This window comes from Guillardia theta (genome assembly GCF_000315625.1).
Source record: "Guillardia theta CCMP2712 unplaced genomic scaffold GUITHscaffold_6, whole genome shotgun sequence".
In the NCBI taxonomy this organism is placed as follows: domain Eukaryota; class Cryptophyceae; order Pyrenomonadales; family Geminigeraceae; genus Guillardia; species Guillardia theta.
Window position 1 is genome coordinate 599,708 of NW_005434668.1, and position 13,493 is coordinate 613,200.

The 13,493-nt window shown below is 52.2% G+C and overlaps 6 protein-coding genes across 6 annotated transcripts; 3 read left to right on the top strand and 3 right to left on the bottom strand.

The window, feature by feature from the left end:
- Window positions 1–7: 7 nt before the first annotated feature.
- GUITHDRAFT_150375 (hypothetical protein) lies at window positions 8–769 on the top strand. The gene is made up of 5 exons (XM_005840238.1): window positions 8–111; window positions 207–289; window positions 373–456; window positions 543–597; window positions 652–769. The coding sequence occupies exons 2-5, from the start codon at window positions 213–215 to the stop codon at window positions 676–678; spliced, it is 243 nt and encodes an 80-aa protein (XP_005840295.1). The 5' UTR covers window positions 8–111; window positions 207–212; the 3' UTR covers window positions 679–769.
- A 1,051-nt stretch (window positions 770–1,820) lies between these two features.
- On the top strand, window positions 1,821–4,142 carry GUITHDRAFT_161009 (hypothetical protein; the record flags this gene model as incomplete). Its single annotated transcript, XM_005840239.1, has 9 exons — window positions 1,821–1,897; window positions 2,130–2,221; window positions 2,274–2,361; window positions 2,412–2,491; window positions 2,591–2,889; window positions 2,948–3,198; window positions 3,248–3,411; window positions 3,466–3,909; window positions 4,060–4,142. 9 exons carry the CDS (start codon window positions 1,821–1,823, stop codon window positions 4,140–4,142), a joined length of 1,578 nt encoding a protein of 525 aa, XP_005840296.1.
- Window positions 4,143–4,277: 135 nt separating this feature from the next.
- GUITHDRAFT_150377 (hypothetical protein) lies at window positions 4,278–4,810 on the bottom strand (the record flags this gene model as incomplete). The annotated part of the gene is made up of 1 exon (XM_005840240.1): window positions 4,278–4,810. One exon carries the CDS (start codon window positions 4,805–4,807, stop codon window positions 4,637–4,639), a length of 171 nt encoding a protein of 56 aa, XP_005840297.1. The 3' UTR covers window positions 4,278–4,636.
- Window positions 4,811–5,546: 736 nt separating this feature from the next.
- GUITHDRAFT_150378 (hypothetical protein) lies at window positions 5,547–6,737 on the bottom strand (the record flags this gene model as incomplete). The annotated part of the gene is made up of 3 exons (XM_005840241.1): window positions 6,635–6,737; window positions 6,057–6,588; window positions 5,547–6,012 (listed from the first exon to the last, which is right to left on the bottom strand). A coding segment is annotated over exon 3 (289 nt), but the record flags the coding sequence as incomplete, so codon positions are not given.
- Window positions 6,738–8,448: 1,711 nt separating this feature from the next.
- Window positions 8,449–9,491, top strand: GUITHDRAFT_84393 (hypothetical protein; the record flags this gene model as incomplete). The annotated part of the gene is made up of 4 exons (XM_005840242.1): window positions 8,449–8,782; window positions 8,831–9,018; window positions 9,068–9,229; window positions 9,273–9,491. Exons 1-4 carry the CDS (start codon window positions 8,644–8,646, stop codon window positions 9,489–9,491), a joined length of 708 nt encoding a protein of 235 aa, XP_005840299.1. The 5' UTR covers window positions 8,449–8,643.
- Window positions 9,492–9,851: 360 nt separating this feature from the next.
- On the bottom strand, window positions 9,852–13,485 carry GUITHDRAFT_101023 (hypothetical protein; the record flags this gene model as incomplete). Its single annotated transcript, XM_005840243.1, has 21 exons — window positions 9,852–9,919; window positions 9,967–10,027; window positions 10,074–10,123; window positions 10,202–10,248; window positions 10,298–10,446; window positions 10,539–10,601; window positions 10,649–10,808; window positions 10,895–10,996; window positions 11,104–11,183; window positions 11,261–11,305; window positions 11,388–11,444; window positions 11,534–11,608; window positions 11,734–11,775; window positions 11,828–11,896; window positions 11,986–12,101; window positions 12,177–12,211; window positions 12,351–12,436; window positions 12,487–12,539; window positions 12,592–12,629; window positions 12,672–12,759; window positions 13,476–13,485. The coding sequence occupies 21 exons, from the start codon at window positions 13,483–13,485 to the stop codon at window positions 9,852–9,854; spliced, it is 1,494 nt and encodes a 497-aa protein (XP_005840300.1).
- Between the last annotated feature and the right edge of the window lie 8 nt (window positions 13,486–13,493).

Here is a 13,493-nt window from a genome sequence, read left to right on the forward strand (position 1 = left end):
CTGCATTGCGGAATCTGCTCGTGCGAGAGGACGAGGAGCGAGGACGAGGAGCGAGCGAAGAGAGGCAGAGGCAGAGTCAGCAGAGAATTCAGACATCCTTCTCACAGTCAGGTCAGGATCTGTCATCTCCTTCCTCACCTCTTTGCCTCCCTCACCAACTCCAGTGAGATTCACCTTGCTGTATCTTGAACCTAGTTCAATACCAGATCAAGATGTCCAAGCAAGAGCAGGAGCAGAGGGTGAATAATGCCAAGAACGAGATTTCAGCATTCAGTGACATGTACAACAGGTAAGTTTGCTGTGATTTTTTTTTTTGTGTTTGCCCTGTTTTTGTCCAGATTCTATCTCGATCCCAATAACCGCAAATGGTAGGATGCTGAAGCAATGTTTTGAGAAATGCGTAGAGCATTATCATGACAGCGAACTTGCTCTTGGCGAGAACGTGTGCATTGATAGGTAAATTTGATGTTTTTGATTGCTCAATGCTTCTATACCCCAGGATCGGGATGGTTTGAATGGGAGGAAAATGACCCTGCTGATAGATGTGTGAGCAAGTATGTCTCTGCGCAAGAGAAAGTTGGTGCAACCATGACAAAGGTAGTCTGCTGACATGCGATCTCGAAGATAAGTCTGATGTGAGACATAATGCAGGTTACATCTCAGATGCAACAGATATGAAGCGATGCTGTCCCACATATGACAATCTGAAATACCGGCGTAAAGAATCTTTGTTTCCAGCCATGTAGAGCATTACATCTTGGTGTCTATCATTCTAATGGTATGAGCAACTTTCTGCCAAGACATCTCCCTTCACACTTGGAGTGTGAGGGAACAAACTGGGCATGCTCATCGAATCTATGAGTTGCACAGATGATCCGAGCCATCGTGCCATGATATGTCGCAGCCTCCCTGTCTATTCCAAGTTTCATCGCTCACGGTAATAGCGCAGACGTCACTGCGTCAGAACTCAGACAGGAACTGTCAGTGAGCCTCGAGCTTCGGAGTCGCTGCCAGAGTCAGTTGAAAGTTCCGCTGAGCGAAACTTGCCAACGACAGGCTTGACTATTACGTACTTCCTGGCCAGGCTCACCATGCCATGCCATGCCATGATGATGTACCGTGACTGCTGTCACCGTGGCTCAGGATGCTTAAAGTTCCGAGGGACGGTTCAATCTTGCAGCACTACTGATGAATGTGGGGCTGATCTTTGATCACATCTCAGTAAGTTTTACCCCAGTTTGATCACTGCCATGCCGGATCACTGGGGTCCCGCGAGGTTGCTCTAACCTAGGCTAGGCTAAGTTTCCGGGGAAGTTCAGCGGCCTGGTCGGGCCGTCCGACCTTACCGAGCTGAGTCACTAACAAGCCGGTAACCGCCGGGGCCGGACATTTACTAGTTTCAAGTTTAGGAGTCCGCCTCACGCCACTGCGCCGGTGCCGGCCCGGCCCGCCGCGGCCGACCCGGGGCTCCGGCCCGCTCGGGCACCCACCCGGCTGACCGCCTCACTGTCAGTGCCACGGTGAGCTGCTCCGCACTGCGGCGGCGCCCGACTCGAACCGGTGACTTGGATCTGTTTACCGTAGTACTAAAGTTTTAGTCACATCCCGTACCGGCCCCATGGCGACGGTAGGTCCAACTTGCCTTCCTGCACCCGAAGTTACCCCGAGACAACCCCACGAGAGGAGGGGTGGGGGTACTGCCAGGCCGTGCCTGTTCTCGTGTTAGTTTCCTGGTAGGGGTACTAGAGTCAGTCGGAAGGCCCCCCGGGTGGGGTGGTATGTTTGACGGTCAGGGGTTTCCGAGCACCGTACCTGACTCAATGGCGGGGACGAGCGGCAGCTGGAGTTGGCGAGAGGGACATGCGTCGCACCATGTCGGGGGGACGTACGTTGGCGAGTAAGTCGAAGTTTGACTAGCCATGGTGCATTCAGTGATGCTTCAGAGTTCTCATGTTGTTGTGCCTGTCCCATGACAGTGATGCTTTCGTGTTGGTTTGAGATAAACCAGAAGTTTGATTTCATTACTTGCTCCAACAAGACAGTTATCAGAAATATACAAAGCAATCGTACAAAACTTTAACTGATCGGCTGTTGTGATCTGTTTGACCGTTGTATTGTTTTTATTCAAGGTGGAAAGATGGGAAGCCAGTGGGGGCTGGGCAATTCACCGGACACTCAGGGTTGAAGTACATTGGTTCATGGAAGGACGGAAAAGCGAATGGTACCTACATTCTAATAGATAGACCTCATGGGCTCACGCACCAACTTCACAGGACAAGGAAAACTCGTGCTTCCCAAGGACTACACATTTGAGGGAGAATTTGTGGATGGCGTTTGCGAGGGAGAAGGTAGACGTGTATGGTGAGTCGGATGATTTAACTGTCCGGGACAACGTTCTGATCCTACGTCAGGCTGGATGGGACTTATGAAGCAGGAACCTTTCAGAATGGCAACCTCAACGGGTTCGGGAAGTCGAACCACAACGAAGAAAGTGAGTCTACCCTATTCTCAGATTTGATGGAGTGACTTGTCTGTTTGTTTTGCAACCGACTGTTTCTTGGCGTACCTCATGTGCACCTTGAAACTCCAGACATGACGTACGAAGGATATTTTCTTGATGGGATGCCGCATGGCTCGGGGTACGGCAAACTTCGAGGCGGTGAATGGTTTCGCGGTGAATGGGAGTATGGAAAACCTTTCAATGGCCAGTGTGTGCAAACAAAAGTTGCTGCAGACACTTTTGGAGATTTCATTTACATATACAAAGGGAGTTTGAAGAATGGCGTTTGGGATGGCCAAGGGAAGTTAGGGTATTTCGAAGAAAAGTTTGCAAGCAGAGAAATTTGGACTTACGAAGGTGAATTTTCCCAAGGTCACTGTCATGGTCAGGTAACAACATCAACTTCTTACATGTAGCCGTCTCTGAATCCCAGTTGTACTCTCGCAGGGCAAGAAGAAACACACTCTTGGGTGGTCGTATGAAGGGGAATGGATTGCCGATGAGATGGAAGGAGACGGCAAGCTTACATACAAGAGTGGTGAGGAGATAGTCGGACAATTTTCCCATGGTAGACCACATGGAAAGGCAGTGAGGACATCCAGCGATGGCCAATACCAAGATGGCCAATGGTCTCATGGTGAATTTGTGGAAGGAAAGTGCAAAATGTTTTGGGAAGACGGACGTATCTACGAGGGCCAGTAAGTTGCTGACTGCTGAGTTTCAGTAGAGCGAGTGAGAAAATGACAGGTTTCGTAACCGGAAGATAGATGGAGAAGGCATCATGAAATGGAAGGATGGGACGGAATTGCGGGGAGTGTTCGAGAATGGAAATTTCCCTAAGGAAGCCAATGTAATCGAACACGGGCAGGAAATGAAGTGTACGTTTCGTGGTCTGTTTGGAACCAACATAGGTATATCCGTCCCCTATTTTGCCGTGTCCGTCGACAGATGACTTTGTTATGCAGGCATGGATGCTTGCAAGGGACATATTCCCAAACCTGTTACAACTACATTCCTCACAGAAACGCTATCTCAAAACCATGACAACAATGGCAGGCGAAAATCATTACTCGGCGGACAAACAAAAGAAAAGTTTCTTTGGAAAAATCTTGCTTCTAAGCGCGGTTGGGCTTTGCTTCCTTTACTGAGCCGCAAGAAGCAAACTGCTCAAGATGACTCGGACGTCGCCGTTCAACGAACAGATAACTCAAGTGAAATTGACATGTTTACTCGGACATCATCGGCTCCAGAAACTTCGGCAGAGAAGGAGCTTGCCCACAATTTCCATCATCCAGCAATATCTAGGAAAGAGCAACCAGAGGAGAAGAAGACAAATGAGGTCAAAACTATCAGCGAGATCATTTACCGCACAACATCCAATAAGGACGTCTTGCATTCAGGATCAGACAGTAAGTTGGACAGTCCAGAGGAATCGAATATGTTTTCTCGTACAAGTTCTGCTCCTGTGTCCTCAAAACCCAAGTCCAGGAAAAAAGCGCTCAGCATGAGCGGGAGGCGACACAAGTCGCAGTCTTTCCGGAAGAACAATTTTGCTGCAGTTTTGAAGGTTGACGAATTGGATGGATTACGCAGAGTTCCATCAAGTGAGCATCACAAGGATCATGGCAAGTCAGAAGATTGATGAAGGGTTGAAAGTACATGAAGAATATAAACAAGATCCTGTGAATGCATCAATATCAACACGATGACGCGAGATGATTCTGCAAACTGCAATCAATCAATTCTATTCCTCAGAGAAGACTTGAGGAAAGCTTCCTGAAAAGAGAGTGGTCTTCATTCGAAACTTTGCATTAGACCGACAAGTTAACATCCTAATCAACAACAGATTCTCTTCGCATCGAGAATTAAGTAGTCTTCTGCATATCCCACCATGCTGCCTTAGTTTCTTTTGGTGTCAAGTGTTGTTTTAGCAGGCGCGTGTCACGATTTTCCATGTGATGATCCCACATATCCATACCGTGATAAACACGGAAAGGGATGGGCCCTTCGTTGGGCTATCAAACCAATCAAGTTAGACATGAAATGGCCAATTAACAAAGATAAGTTCTTAAAGGATCACATCATAAACAAGAACAAAACAGTAGCGGCATCATACCAAAGGCACATCAATAGACGTCAGTTGAAAATCTCGATTGATAGCACATAGAAAATAGAAACATGGAAGAATGGCAGAAGAGGGAGAACCTTGTTAGCCTTGAACAACCAGTTGACACCTGCTTGGCAGAATCCGATGCCTGCGACACCTAAGGAGATGATGAGGAAGGGAGGGAGCGACTGAGCAGGCATTGCTTCTCCGCGCCGGCGGCGGCAACCGTGTACAAGTACTTCTATATAAAAACTTTCTTTTTAATATTCCAACCATACATACACAGTTTTTGATTTTATACAATGCCTTTGTAACAATTTTTGTATGAATCTTAATTTGACTTACAAATCAAAATATTATTTATGCATTCTGTACCCAGAATGAGCTACCCTCTAAAATGTTTTAGTAATCCTCAATTTGGAGCAAAGGTATGGCAGGAGGCTTGTGAGGCGACAGGGGAGAGAAGGCGAGAGGATGATTACGTTGCGAGCTCTTTGATGGGGGGGTACTAGCCGAGTACCCATGTACTCGTAAGATGGAAACAGCTTGAGACAATGAGATGTAGTCTTCGTTTTAGAGTTTGTTCACTTCCAGTCCTGTCGATATTTGAAGCAAAGGTTTTAAGGAACTGATAATGTTTTTTCCTGCAGCATCCTTACTTGTGTTGAAGAAATGTTTGAGATATTGGCTCATTGTGTTGAATATTCGGATCGAGCAGCGGGCATTTGCGGTCAGATCAATCCTGTTGTGACGATCAGCAACAACAAGGTTTCGCCTGGGGTTTGTGTGAGAGGAGCAGGAGGCCCCTGCACATTCACAGCAAGTAGCGATGGCATCTCAGGCTCTGTATCTGGCGATCATAGCAGCGCAGACAGTCTATGTAGCTCCTGGGACAGCAGTTTCTGCTGAGGCCACCTGAAGCTTGCCTTGGAAATGTTTGCGTAATCCTTTTTTTCCTAACTTAAATTTTCATGAAAAGAATTCTCACTCTCTACCCATTTCTCCGTCAGTTCGTCAAAACGTAGAGGCAGCAACATCGTGGCGTCCTTGAAAGAGAGGTCATTGGGTTTCGAGTTGAAGAACTGCAGGGCCTGCACAGCGGAGGGGATGTCTTGGAACGTGAGGATGACTTCTCCGGTCATCAACCCTTCCTCGTTCAACAACAGCTCTGGCTCTACATCTGGTGCAAGCTTGTAACTTGAAAAAGATGCCTGCAATCTGGTCATGCTGAGCCCTTCACCAGCACACATGTTCGAGATGCCTTGATGTGTTGAGAATTCAGGTGCTTCTTCGCTCCCACCAGCAGCAGGCGTCCTCGGGGGGGAGGGGTGTCTTCAACCACCTGAGTTTTGTCAGTTGAATGCCGTGGACAACTCAGCCTACGAATTTCAAAGCGACTCGTCTCCTGCAAACTTGTGAATTGTAGAAACATCTAAAACGATTCTCCACCTTCCGAGCATTTTCCCATTGAATTTTGCCATCGCAGCCAGGCAAGTTTCTGATATGTCTCACCGACAGCACCATAAGTTGAGTGACACCTTTATCCACAAACTTGATCACTGCTTCGCCAGTCAACCACCTTGAGGCAAGTCAATTCTCTCAAGGGAGCTCAAAGACGCAGCAGCAGTCACCCGTCTGGGTCTTTGAAGAGCGCAACTCCCCCTTCAAATCCTGATTGAGGTCAGCATGTCATCGCATAGTCGCATGCCATCGTATCGTCATCCCCCACCTTTGTCTGGCCTGTTGTAGTTGGTCGCCACGGCTTCCCTCAGGTCTTCTAACCACTCATAGATATCCTCCCTGGTGCACTTCATCGGCAGCCCTGTGCTCTATCAACTCTTCTTCTCCGCATTCAGCTCCCACCTGTCAAGCTCAACTTGTGCGCCACGAGCCTGTGCCCTGGTAGCGGCGGCGCCACTTTTGCGCCCGGAGGTGGAGGCGGTCGAGGGAGACCATGCTCTTGATCAGCGCTGTATACGCTCTTGGGAAGGAGTCATTCTAATGCACAGGACGAAAACTTCTGGTACCCTGAACGCCTTCCTGGCACGTTGCGGGTCATGATCGTCGGTGAACGGTGGTCTGAACAAGTCACGGTCAGCTCGGATTGCTCGAGGTGCCTCAAGCGCACCTTGACCAAGAAGCCCTGCCACAAGGTCTCAGGTGCGTCACGCTAACGCAAACAAGTCATGCAAACCGTGACAAAGCCATCCTATCAGGCAGTGGAGGCGGGGGAGGTCGAGGATCAGGAAGGGGAGGAGGTCGGAACTTTCCCTTTCGCTCTTCCTATCCAGCTGGCTTGTGAGCAAGCAACCGGCTTCAAACATGCGATCACCATCTTCACATCGTCCGGCCGAAGCTCTGAAACAGAGATTCTTCTTTGAAACGTGGGCGTCTCAAACACAAGTTTGTCCTTGTGAAAAGCTCCTTCTTGCCCAACTCTCATGCACCGTCACGCAGCTCCTGAGAAACTCACCCGAGCGTTGATGTGCTGGAGCTGGAGCTCCGAACGCTTTAGCCTGCACAAGGTGCTCAGAAGAGCGCGCAAGGGGATGATAGCGATGGTGACCTCTTCCTGTCGATGCATGTGATGCCCTGCAATGGATCGGCGGAAGAGCATGTCTGGTGAGAATTCAAAGTGATCGGGCAGGACATGCTTCTCTACAACCAGCTCGTCAATCATATGTTATCAGTTTCACGTCAGCAGCGTACCATGCTTCTCAACGTTGGTAGGAACAGAGTACTTGGAGTATTTCTTGATCAAAGCATCTCTTTTCAAGATAGGAAAGCGCGAGAGTACCTGATCATCGATGACAAAGAAGAAGCAGGCCATGCACGAGCTACCCGTTCTTCAAGGGCTTCCATGGGCTCATCATCCATACGTTCTTCAAGGGGATCTACCCGCAGCAGCCTCTCAAGCGAGCTCTCCTGCTCTCGGATGGTCTTCTCTAGTAACGTGATCTCGTGAGCTATGCGAACCTCCGCCTGAGCGTAAGGGTCTGTTGTCTGATGCGCAAGCTGCTCGTGCTCGTCATCCTGGTCGGAGTTTGAATCTGAGTCGCTGAGAGAGTCTTCGGGCATGACCCGACTGCGGTATCGAGTCTGAGGGACTTCCACTTGCTCGCTTGTCTGCAGCTCCTCAAGCAGAAAGGCCTTGAACTCCTCAAGCTCCTTGGCATCGAAACTTCTCGGGCTTTCCAGCACAGAGGGACTACTGATGCTGCTCGGCGTGTGGGGGGAGCGAGTGCCGTTGGACGCCTGAGGACTTGGAGTGCCGGCATGCTCTCCCTGACCGGATAGATTCCTGGAAGCACCGAGCTCGGAGAGAGGAGACGAGCTCCTGCGTTGAAAAGAAGACTCGCCATGCAGGAACGGAGATTTTCGGACAGAATCATAGTTCCTCTCGCTTAGGGGAGGCGTCAGGTCTTGATGTGAGGTTGCCGATATTTGTTCTTCATCCATCTTCATCTCGTCGATCATGTTTAGCTCTGACACGTTTCTCTGCCTTTCAGAGCTTGAGGGTGCTCGTCGGCTAGCAATCATCCTTTCCTCCGATGCCAGCTTCAGGCCCCTCCCCTCAGCTTCCCTCAGTCCTGTTCCTCTCTCCTCTCCCTCCCTCTCTCACTACTGCTCTCCTCCTCCTCTCCTCTCCTCTCCTTCAGCCATCTCAGCGTCTTGTCGAGTCATCATAGCTGCTCAGCTTGTCGGTAGAAACCGACAAGCTGAGCAGTTTGTATGCTCTTCGAACGCACTCACGACTACCCCACCCCTACAAACATCCTCTCGTACCCACCCCTTTCTCGCTACCCCTCCTCGAAACCTGCTTTCCACCCTGTAGTGCAGGGAAGGCGATTCCAATGGTGCGAGCGAGGCAGCGAACAGACGCAGCGGGGAGAGGAAGGGAGAGAAGAAGCTGAGAGAGCGAGAGAGACAGGACGAGTCGAGTCACCTTAGCCTGTATCGACACCCTCCTCTTCCTTCCTCTTCCTTCTTCTTCCTTCCTCTTCCTTCCTCTTCCTTCTCCCTCCACCAGCACGACATGGGCATCGAAAGCTCCTGCTTCCCACGTCAGAACCAACAAGATCCGTTGCAGCAGTTCAAGTCGTGGGGACTCATCCACTTCCCTGACGAGGACGAGAATGAAGAGGATGGCGGAGATATCGACGAGGTCATGCCAGGTCCTCCTCTCTGACTCCCTCCGTGACCTCCCTGACGGCGCAAATCAGGCCTCTTCCTTGGGGGGATGGAGGGAGCGATGCAGCACGACGAGCTGAGGAGGAGAGGAGTAACCCATGTCTTGAATGTCGCAAGCTACAACCTCAGCCCCTCGGCCTACGATCCTGAAGCATTCAGGTACCTTATCATCTGTGCGGAAGACCTCCCTACAGAGAACCTGAGGACTCACTTCGACAAGGTGACGCCGCTGCTCGCGCGAGCTCCTCTCATGCTCACTGTGTTGGCAGACGACAAGCTTCATCGCCTCTGCCATGTCCACCGGCGCCGTCTACGTCCACTGCTATGCCGGAGTCTCGCGCGCGCCCTCTGTGGTGATGGCATTCCTGATGATGGACATGGGCATGTCCTTCAAGGAAGCCTACAACATGTGCAAACGAGCAAGACCGCAGGTGATGGTGAGAGGAGGAGGAGCGAGGCGTGAGAGCTCGACAGGTCTTCCCCAACAATGGTTTCGTCAACCAGCTCATGCAGCTTGAAGAGACCCTCAAGCACAAACCGACGCAGGTGGAGGCAGCAGCCGGACGGTTCCCCTCCTCCTCCTCTGCTCCTGCCTCTCACTTGGTACCGACGAGCAGCCTGCACCCTGTGAGGTCATTGTGCTCCTCTGCTCGAGTGACCGATGCCGCAGAACGCCTGAGAGCATCGCCGTGAGTGTGGATAGTATTCATTATTACTTTAAGAATCTCCGGGCGAGCATGCGAGTAGAAGGGAAGAGGAGGGAGTGGGAGGGTGCCGACGATTTCCGTCCTCGTCTAAGCGTCTCTAAGCTTGCTCATCAACGACCTCCTGGGGGTAGGGGTGCTGCTTCCTGCCTCGCTCCTGCTCCATGTCGGGCTAACCAGGTTGCTCCCCTCCATGGAGACGTGCCGGCTGGACAGCTCGAAGTTCTGCACAGCCTCCTGCGAGCAAGGATGGCGATGAGACAAGAAGAGGAGGAGCAAAAACGAAAAGGGGTGGGCAAGAGGGAGGAGGAATGTCGAGGTTGAGGTAGGTAGTGGGAGGATCAACAGGTCAAGGATGAGCCCAGGGGGATGAGGCAGAGAAGGTTACCGTCGCCTTCTCCATAGCAGCTGCGAGCTCTGCCATGAGGGTCAGGGGCACATCCAAGTCACGGCAGAAGGCAGACCAAGTTGAGAATGATTCTCCTGCTCCTCCCGCAAGATTCTCACTCGGATCTTCCTGCCCTCCTGCTTGTGGATGAGGGAGACCAGCAGCTCTGCCCTCCTCCCTCACCTCGTACAGTCTCTTTCCCTGCTGCACCGCAGGATGCTGCCAGCTCATCTCTGCCCCGCACGCGTCACATCCTCGCCTCCCTCACGGCAGCAGAGGCAAGGGGAGCAGGAGCAGGACAACATCGCTACCAGATGCCGCGGCGAGGCGAACACTCTTGTCGAGCTCCTCCAGATCGCTGCCGTCCGAAGTAAGACTCCTCCTCCTCCTCCTGCCTCTCTCCTCACCCGGATGCAGCAGCGGCAGCAATCTTCGAGATGTGATATTGTTCTGGACAGGAGAAGGTGGTGAGAGGAACTAGCGAACGAGGATATGGATCACCAATCTCTTTGTACTGAGCCCGATGTAACGCGTCCCTCATCTCTCGAATGCGATTCTGCGATGATCATCAGTCTGTTCCCCTCCGTCCTCCCTCACCTCCCTCCCCGCACCCCCTCCCCGCACCCCCTCCCTCTTCCTCCTCCTCACGTATGCTGCAAGGACGACGAAGTGAAGTTCCCCAAGGTCGATCTTCGACTTCTTGAGAGTTTTCTGCTCCGTCGGCTGTCAGACAGCAACGACCTCCCCCAGCACATCACCTGCAGCTCAGCGATCTCGTGCTCAGCTGCCTCCCAGCTGCCTGCCTCAGCGAGCCAGACGTTGGCGTCCCATCGCTTCACGCTGTCCTCGTACTCGAGCATGGCAGGCTCGTCCAGCACGATGCTGGCGGCGAGCGAGGAGGACAAGCTACTCTCAGAGCTGAGGCAAGTCAGGGCGTGCGAGAGAGGAGGAGAGGGACGGGAATGGAGGTGGGACGAAGGAGAGGAGGAGGGTCGGGCTGTTACCTCCTGCTGGTATCCTGCGGCCTTTGCGAGTTTGCATTGCCACCGAAGAGATCAATCTTCATGGCCAACAGCAGCAGCCGAAGACTCTCTACCTCCCGAGCCCTGCAGGTGGCGGATCATTCACCCCCCCCTTCAACCCCACTAGCTAAGTCCTCCTCTCTCTACCTCCTCCTCTTCTCCCCCCCCTCCCCCTCTCCTCCAGCTCTCACCTTCTCTCTCGCTTGGTCCTGTCTCGCTGCATCTGTGACAGCTGCTGCTTCCCTCGCTCAATGATCGGGTGTGCAGGCCCCTAGGAAAGAAACTTGTCACAAACAGCAACTTTCTCCTCCTCATCCTCTTCCTCCTCCACCTCCTCCTCTCTCTCACCAGCCCAGCCTTATCAGCTCGAGAGATCGCCCATGCCAGCCCCTCCTATCCTCGACGTTACAGGAGCACAGGAAGGAAGCAGAGGGAGGGGAGGGAGAGAAGAGCAGGAGGAGTAAGCATGACAAACCTCGTCAAATTTGCTGGCAGCATCTTGGATGTTACGCTCGTGGTAATCGCACAAGTTCTGAAAACTCCATCACCATTCACTTAGGCTCCTCCTCCCTCGAGGCTGATTTTCTCTCCTCACTCTCGTTCCTCGTCGACTCCCCTCACCCGACATCCCCTCCTCTTTCTCTCTCCCACCTGGTACTCCTGCGCATTCGCCGCATCCCGTAGGTCCTTGAGGTCCTGCAAGCATAGGGTGAGAAGGACGAGGAAGGGTAGGGTGAGAGAAAAGGGAGGGAGAAAGGGGAGGGAGGATAGGGGAAGGGAAGAGGGGAAGGGGGATGGTGGGGGGGAGGCTCTTTACTCACCAAGCGAGCAGCCTCCACAGCAGGATGAGAAGACCCGAGGACCTGAAGGTGAAGAAGTCAGGGGAAGAGGTGGGGGCGGGGGAAGGAGACTCACATCGCTTGCTTGAGCGATCGCTTTCTTAAGTTCCTCCATGTCATCCTTGGCAGCGATGAGCATTTCGACCTTGAAGTTGAAGTGAGGTTGTCAAAGAAAAGAAAAAAGAAATGAGGAAGAGGAGCAGTGTAAGAAGAACTGAGGAGGAAGGGAGATACCTGGACCCTCTCGACTTCCTCATACTCAGCTCGATTCCTCTCCTTCACCATCTCCTCGAACGCTCGCTTGCCCTTGATGACGATGGGATGGCGCTTGCCAAGAGGAGAGAACATCGCTGTGAGCAGATCAGAAGGGAGGGAGGACGAGGTAGGAGAGGGAGAGAGGAGGGAGAAAGGAGGAGGAGGAGAACCTGCATGGATGGCTCTTTCAAGTTCATCTTCATCCCTATCATAGTTGATCAGATCAGCATCAGCATCGACTCAATTCGTTTTTAATTCAGCTTCCTGCCTTTTCCTCTCCTTCGCTTTCTCCACTCCCCTCCTTCCTCCCTCCCGTCCCTTCCATTCTCCTCATGCACATCAACCTGACTTTGATCGCAGAGTCGACATTGTCATTATGCATCTGCTTCAGCTCTTCCCACGCCGTCTCCCTCTCGCTCGTCCGCAGCTTCTGCTCTTGGACGTCAGTATTGCCCCTTTCCCCCCTCTCCGACTTCTCACGTTGAGGTGAAGCCTTGCTTCCTCCACGAACGGGTGGGCATGTCCCAGCTTGTCTGATCCACCCGTCAGTCTGTTGTCCTGCCCCATCGCTCCTCCTCTCCTCACCAGCTTCTCTCTTGATCACGGCCTCGAGCTCTTTGATCCTGCTGCCCCGTCACTCGTCGACATCATGTGCGTGCGCTCACTCACTTCTTCCGAGCCTCCGCCCGCTGAGGAGAGCAAGGGATGCTCGAGGAGGCAATGCTCGCGACGATTGATCGACTTCCTCGGTGACTGCAAGCGAGGCTGTGAGAGGAGGAGGGCGCGAAGATCGAGCGATTCCTGAGCGAAGAGATGGAGGAGAGACTGGGAGAGACGGGCTTGTTTCCTCTCGGAGATAACTGTGAAGAGAAGTGAGAAGAAGAACGAGCACTGATCGAAGAGCAGAAACGAGGGAATGGAAGGAGGCGGAGGAGGGGAGATGCATAGGAGTGGAGGTGGCAAAGAACGAGAGGAGGAGAGAAGACAAGAAAGGGAAGGAGAGGACTGGAGGAGGAAGTTTTTGTTTGGGAGGGGAGGGGCGGGGTGGTTAGGCAAGGAGAAGGGAAGGATGCGGCCATACCAGTGAGTTCAGCTTGGAGCTAGGGGATGAAGCTGAAGTAACAGGAACGAGAGGGCAGGCAAGAACAGGAAAGAGAGACAAAGAAAAGGAATAAGATCGAGGAGAGAAAAACCGAAGTAGAGAAGACGACGGGGATGGAGGGAACAGGCCGAGAGCAAGCAGTCATGACATGATTGAAATCAAGAGGGATGAATCACAAGCAAGCGACGTCGCTTGTGCTTTGTTTTCATGCCGTTTCGCTCTTTCCTGCTCAGCTTATCACGAGGAGCCAGTCTAAGGAAGGAGACAGACATTGCTCTCGAATCTCTCGTCAGCAAAGAATCGTCTCTCCTCCTCGTCCTCGACATGCCTCCCGTTGCCTGCAGACTCGTTCATCTCGCACTCTCACCATCCAGCATTTGATTCA

Coding starts and splice junctions, on each gene's coding strand:
- GUITHDRAFT_150375 (XM_005840238.1), top strand. CDS start 213: ATGTCCAAGCAAGAGCAGGAGCAGAGGGTGAATAATGCCAAGAACGAG. Junction 290..372: donor TTCAGTGACATGTACAACAG/GTAAGTTTGCTG, acceptor CGCAAATGGTAG/GATGCTGAAGCAATGTTTTG. Junction 598..651: donor TTGGTGCAACCATGACAAAG/GTAGTCTGCTGA, acceptor GACATAATGCAG/GTTACATCTCAGATGCAACA.